This window comes from Cicer arietinum, chromosome 2 (genome assembly GCF_000331145.2).
Source record: "Cicer arietinum cultivar CDC Frontier isolate Library 1 chromosome 2, Cicar.CDCFrontier_v2.0, whole genome shotgun sequence".
NCBI classification, from domain to species: Eukaryota; Viridiplantae; Streptophyta; class Magnoliopsida; order Fabales; family Fabaceae; genus Cicer; species Cicer arietinum.
The window spans coordinates 44,821,500-44,829,070 of NC_021161.2; the positions used below are offsets into that span (position 1 = coordinate 44,821,500).

At 30.6% G+C, this 7,571-nt stretch overlaps 1 protein-coding gene across 1 annotated transcript; it reads left to right on the plus strand.

The window, feature by feature from the left end:
• The first annotated feature begins 5,010 nt into the window (after window positions 1-5,010).
• LOC140919458 (uncharacterized) lies at window positions 5,011-5,489 on the plus strand. The gene is made up of 2 exons (XM_073365478.1): window positions 5,011-5,256; window positions 5,298-5,489. Exons 1-2 carry the CDS (start codon window positions 5,011-5,013, stop codon window positions 5,487-5,489), a joined length of 438 nt encoding a protein of 145 aa, XP_073221579.1.
• Window positions 5,490-7,571: the final 2,082 nt, after the last annotated feature.

Sequence of the window (7,571 nt, forward strand, 5' to 3'; positions counted from 1 at the left end):
ATTATTTTCTGATTCTTCTCATTTTGAACTAAAATAGCAAATTTTTTGTAAATTGAGAAGGCCTCACTCTTGTGAGTCAGAAAAATTGTCCAAGTATACCTAGAGTAATCATCTACCAACACATAACCATACAAGTTTTCTTCAAAACTTCTAACCTGAGATGGACCAAACAGGTCCATATGTACCAGTTGTAAAACCCTATTGGTTTGAACTAAATCTATTGGGGGAAAGGATGACTTAACTAGCTTACTCTTCTCACAGGAATCACACAACTTATCCTTAGTGAATTTTCTATTTGGGAGTCCTAGAACTAACTGTTTACTAACTAGTTTGTTCAGGTGGTCCATATGTATGTGAGCCACTCTCTTATGCCATAACCAGTTCTCATCAGCATTAGTTAATAAACAACTGATATCATTTGCAGGTAAGGAATCAAAATCTATCATGTAAATGTTGTTTACTTTTTTACCTGCCAATTTCATACCTTTAACTTCCCTATGCTCAAGTGTACAAGACAGAGAAGTAAAGTGTACCTGGAATCCTTTGTCACACAGCTGACTAATACTTAGTAAATTGTGTTTCAAACCTTCGACAAATAAAACGTCCTTGATAACTGCAGTTGATTTGCTTCCTATATCTCCAATGCCTAGTATCTTCCCTTTGTTATTGTCACCATATTTGACAAATCCTCCATCTTTTAAGTTCAGAGAAAAGAACTTTGACTTGTCTCCAGTCATATGCTTGGAACATCCACTATCTAGGTACCATGAATGAGTCCTGGATGTCAAGCATATCTGCAAAAAATGATTCAAGTTTTGGTTTTAGGTACCCAATTCAAATTGGGTCTTGGAGGGTTAGTTTCAAATACTTGTGTCTTAACTTTCCAAATATGTTTCCATCCTCTGTTGGCCAGTTTTTTCAGTTTACAATTGAAAGCCATATGACCCTTTTTACAGCAAAAGTGACATACAACAGCAGATGATGAATTCTGATTTGGTTTAGTGAAGATATCATGCATATGCTTAGATCTAACAAACTTCTGATTTCTTTTAACATTCCTGTTTTGTCTATAGCCAAGTCTAGATTTAACATTTAGATTTCTTTGGTTTCCAAGAAGCATATCTAAATTGTTTTTACCACTATTGAACTTTGCTACATCACATTTCAGTGCATAAGTTTCCTTTTTCAGATTCTCATTTGTGTCTTTAAGAGACTCATGTTTCAAATTAATCTCATCATACAACATGCACTTTTCTTCTAACAATTTCTTAGTACTAATTAATTGTTTGAGTACATTAACATATTCATCATGCAGTTCATTAAACGCATCATGTAATTCATCATAGGAAGGATTGGATTTAGAACTTACCTCACTATCAGAATCTGAATCTGTATTGGCCATTAGACAAATATTATCTTCTTCATCTTCTGAAGATGTAGATGACTCTTCATCATTATCGTTCCAGGCAATGTAAGCTTTTCTGGTCTTAGGAGGTGGTTGATTGCCTTTAGCCTTTGAAGTCTTATTTCTGTTTTGCAATTGGAAGCACTCAGATTTTATATGTCATGTCTTCCCACACTCAAAGCAGGTTATCTTGCTATCATGTGTCTTTGAACTTGAGGGTTTTCTTGACTTGCTATCTTTCTTTTTCAGAAACTTTTTGAATTTTCTGACCAACATACCTATCTCAGGCTCTTCATCAGATTCACTTTCTGAATCATCAGTATCTGGTTCAGATTTCACTTTGTGAGTTTGAGCCTTCAGTGAAAGTCCTTTGCTTTTTCTATTAGATTGTTTTGACTCATCTAATCTGTGCAGTTCCATCTCATGCTCCCTGAGCTTTCCAAATAGTGTGGCAATGGTCATGTTTGCAAGGTCCTTTGATTCAGCAATGGCAGTGATCTTGGGTTGCCATTCTCTTGTCAAGCACCTCATTACTTTTCCTATTTGTTGCTCATTGTCCACAATTTTTCCTAGAGCATGTAGATTGTTGATGATATGAGTGAACCTTGTCTGCAAGTCATTGATTGACTCATCCTTCTTTATGCTGAAAAGTTCATACTTATGCATTAGAGTATTTGTTCTGGCCCTTTTGACATCTGTTGTGCCTTCATGCGTTTCCTGAAGTGTATCCCACATTTCCTTTGCAGTCTTGCAGTTAGACACCCTAAAGAATTCGTCGGCGCTTAAGGCAGAGGTAATAATGTTTTTAGCCTTAGCATTGTATCCAACCTTTTTATTGGGAAATATGACCTTTTTCTTGGAAAATATGACCTCTGATTGTTAAAATATATGAGAATTATGATCAACAAGATTATATAATTCTTTCCTAAGTGATGAATTAAAATCAAATACAACTTGTTCAATTTTAATTCCTATTTTAACAGTGAAAGATTCATACAGATTATACACAACGGAAATTTAAAATCACATGCAAGATTAATATGAGAAGTAAAGAGAGATAGGAAATAGTGCACCGAGATTTATACTGGTTCAGCTATCCGTTGGATAGCTTACATCCAGTCCTGAAATCCAACTAGATTTCAGCCTTTCCAATAGAATTGACTTGAGTACGTTTTACAGATTGTCCAGCACACACAAGGCCTATATATCCAACTCACTCGCTTCTATTTCAATGCCACCTTGTCCCTAGGGTTAATCGCCAAACCCTCACAAGATCAAGATGAGACTTCTTCTTGATGAACACCCTCACCAACAAAGATAGTCACCAGTTTGTTATACTGGATTTCCAGAACTTTCTTTTCAACTTGTTTTTACAGAAACAATAAAAGTGCACAGAATGAAGATGACTCAATTACACTCTGAAATTCACACAAAGAATATTTTCCAAATGAGTATTTTGTGTGATGAAAATAATTGTTTCAAATGTAGTGTATTGGTTGTTAGAAAAAGTGTAACAGTTGTTTGAAAAATGTGTAATTGTTATTTTCAAAAGTTATTGAGTCAGCTTATATATATTCAGAAAAACATCAGGACAATCGATTTCTCAATCGATTGTATAAACGTTTAAAACTAGCTTAATCAATTGCCCAATCGATTTTCGCGTGTCTTGTTTTTCTTGAATCTTGAAAATATAAGCATGAATCGATTTGCCAATCGATTCTTTTAATACATGAATCAGAAACTGAAACTAGGAATATATCAGAATCGATTGAGTAATCGATTACAGGTGTTTTGTTCAAACAACGAGATCAAAACAATCGATTGCTCAGTCGACGTATATTCATAGTCCTAATCGATTTGGCAATGAGCTGGATTCCTTCTGTAACTCAAACATTTAGCTTCAATCGATTCGTCAATCGATTGTGCTAGTCACAGTGACTCAAACATTTACTTCAATCGATTTACCATTCGATTGTGCTGGTCACAGTAACTTAGACAATTACTTCAATCGATTTGTCCATCGATTGTGCTTGTTACAGAACCTTAGCTATTTTGTCAAAATCAATGTGCCAATCGATTTATTCAAAGTATTTCTGATAAATGATTAACTTTAATCGATTACCTAATCGATTATCACAAAACTTGTTGTTTAAGAAATCTAATTCAATTGATGTCCCAATCGATTTGATGGATCACAGAACCTATTCCTGATTAAAAACTTTGTCTGAATCGATTTGCCAATCGATTGATTCAGTAGTTGGTTGGTTCTGTGATTTGCAAAGTCGATTACTCAATTGATGTCCCAATCGATTGTGCAATTGATTGGATTAAGCCCAGAACTCAGGTTTCACTAAAAATCTTTAAGTAATCGATTTCCCAATCGATTTACGAAGTAAAAACTCTTGTTCTGAGTCATACAATCGATTGCCCAATTGATTCATCAATTGACTTATTAGTTGATTGATTTACTTTCTTTGGCAAATACTTAGGTATGAAATCATAGTGATTAGTCTACTAAAACAACTACTATGACAACTAATCACACTATACATATTTGCATCTTTCTCAAGCGCATCCTCCAAGTTTGGTTGATTTCTTGAGTTCCAAGCTTTTGTTTCAAGTGTATAGTGTCTGCTTGTTTGCCTGAAAGGTTTCTCAATTCAAATCATTAGATCAATCAAATACTTCATATGTATTGTGTGTTTGGGAATTAAATAAAAAACATGATCAGGGAAGCTCATGACTTACATGATGGTCCTTCCAATACTATGCAAATGTATATGCTCTTTGCGACCCTTACTTGTCTCAAATGACTATTTTATCTTCATAATTTGCAACTTCAACATCTCATTCATATCATTCCATACATTACAAAAATCTCAATTATTGTGTTTCAAAAATCTCAATTTTAACAAAGAAATGGGTAGAAAAACCTCACGAACGTATCACATGTGAGTATACTTTTTGGTAGGAAGTCTTAACTCACAAATAATCCACTCCATATTTTTCGTCAAAGACCAATTACTTTTAACTTTTAACTTTGTTTTTGTGTTAATCACTTTGTAGGTTATGCTTTTGTGATGCTTATTTTTACTTTCCCGTACTAATAACATCACTAAAAACAAAAATCGGTGGGATCCGTCACCCTTTGGATTTCTTATTATTTGTGACCTTTTGCTCTATCACTTTTCAGTTTATTTAAGGCTATGATATATAAGAAGATATTTATTTATATATTTATGCATTTATTATTATTATTATTATTATTATTATTATTATTATTATTATTCCAAATCGTTATTAAGATATTTTATCAGCCAATTTCGTTCCAACAAAACAATAAAGTTAACTAATTATATTTTGACCGATAAAAAATTGCAAAATTTAAAGCATTAGTAAGATACTTAAATAGCCAATTTGAATTCAACGAAATCAATTTTATAAACTAATTTAAATTTATAAGAGTTAATCATTAACTATATAATACCACTAAGGAGTAAAAGCAAACAATTAATATCGTTAATAAAAAATAAATCAATTATACAACATGAGTCGTTACATTTCTCTTATGGTGTTTTTTTTTATGTGTTGCATCCACATATGCTATGAAAGTTGTAGATATTGACACCATTTGTAAGAAAGAAAACGTTAACACTTCAGTGTGCATAACTCTACTCAAATCAAAGCAAGGTGCAGATCTACTTACCCTTGCCCAACACACCATTGATGTGTTGTATATTGAAGTGAACAATACAATCAAACTTATCAAGACACTAATTCATCAATATGATAAAGATCCTGAAGAAAATCCCATTACAGATAACGTTTTGATTTTTTTGGCGAATCGTATGGTGCTGCTGCTGATATTGATGTAATTGAAAACAAGATGAAGGGTGGAGATTACGGTGGGATAAACGAGAAGGTATTATCTATCCTAACAGATTATGAATGTTGTATTAACGGAGCCTCTTCAAGTGAAATACCTTATCCGGATAAATCTTTGCTTCCAAAGTATGCTAAAGTTGTTGATGACGTTGCTTCTATTCTCTTTGCTATATCAGAATTTTTGATAGGGAATGTTTAGTTTGCAATTTGATTTTTTTTGGATAATGCTACAATAAATGAGTCAAAATTGACGGTAATAAAATTTGAAGAATATAAATAGCATTTTCTATTACTATTATTTTATATTAGATTCTTATGTTTTTTAAATAATTTTTTTCTTGTATGTAATTTAAGCATTTCAACATGCGTATTAATATTTAAAATATTTAAATATATTATTATAAAATAAAAGTTAAAAAAATGTCATTTAATTCACAATTCTCAAAAGGCCACTTTAGACTCAAAAATAGAATTCAATCTCGTTAGTACGTTAACTAATTAGTATATTTAGAGATGTCTTAAATTATACGTTTGCAAACGTTTTTTTAAATAAATATATATTTAATAAGAAATAAATATTTAAATATGTTATATGTTATACTAGTCTTTCGAAATGGTTAGCCTTAACCCAAAAAGTAAGTTTATGATAAAACAAACACTACAAAAATAAAATAAAAAATTATTTACAGCGGTTGTAAGGGATACATGCGACGGTTATAACCGTTGTAAATGAATGATTGCGATGGTTCTTCAACTGTCATAGATTCTTCACCGTTTCAACTATCGACGACATTAAGGGCAGTTTTTAACCGCCTCCACACACGTTTTGCGACAATTAGAACTGTCACTAAACACACAAATTTATTTGTTCTTAAAAAATTGCAACTGTCATCAACTGTCGCTATATTCATTTTGAGACATTTCGAACTGTCGGAAGCCTAATAATCTAAAATAAAAAATTATGATACAATTTTTTCCTAATTTTTGTTATACATAGTAAAATAGTGCTAACTTTTATGCAAAATATAACATGATATTTAATATGATGGAATAACAATAATCGATTATGTTTATAATATATATGAAACGAAAAAAAAATAAAAATCAACAAATAATATATACATAATATATACATGCAAAAAGTCATACTTATAAAAAATAAATAAATATTAAATTGTATGTGTGCAGTTTGGTTTGATTCGGTTCAATTTTAAAAAAAATAATTAAAATTTTGAGTTGATTTATGCGTGTTTTCCAAAATAGCATCCAATAATATTAAATAATATTTGAATTTGTATGATTTTCGATTTTTTGAACCAATTTGAGGTTTTATTCTTTGATCAGTTTAAATATCAACATCATTACCTTTAAATATGTTGAAGTATCTTTTATTATATGGATAACTTCATCTACTTATATTTTATTTTAGATTAAATAAATTACTATCTTGAAAAATATAATGCATATTGACATATTAAAAAGTATTCAAATAATAGTAGTAAATAATCCAACTCACTATTAAGATGCTTAATTAGGGAATTAGATTCAACTCTATTTTGGATTGGAACAATTTTACAATTTTACAAGCAAGCAAAATCCAATCCTAGAAAATTGAAAGAGATGGAATCACCATGGACATCCATCAATGGAGTGTTCACTCAGTCTCGGTTCTAATTGATATTCTAATAATTGTTGTTTTTTTGTTTTAGAAAATTAGAAAATTACAGTTTGTGAAAGAAGTATAAATTAATTTGATTATACTTTTTGTCTCTCATCCGTAAGATATATCATCCGCTAGCTACTACACTACCATCAATAAGTAAATCCAATTAATGCTGATTGTGATTCCTACTTTTTAAATATGTTAGGTTCTCGTAAAAATTATTAATTCTAAGTTTAAATATGTTTTTTATTCTTATAATTTATTTTTCTTTGGATTTAGTATATGTTAAATGAAATCGACTTTGATTTATAACGTCAAATCAATATTATAAACAAAGAGTGTTGGGACATGTGATCCTATAATTGCACATAATTTTTTATGATATATTACAAAAAATGGTTTATATTATTAATTAATAAATTCATTAATCATCCTTTAATAATTAATGTTATTTTATAAAAAAATTATGAATAAAAATTTAAATTGGAGTTTAAGAGTTTTTAGAAAACTGATCACTTCCGTGCCACAAGGGTTTGTCAGTTCCTTTTTTGTAATTTTAGATTTGACGTTTGAGAAAAAAACCAATCGTCACTAATTTTATAGAGACTAAATCCAAAT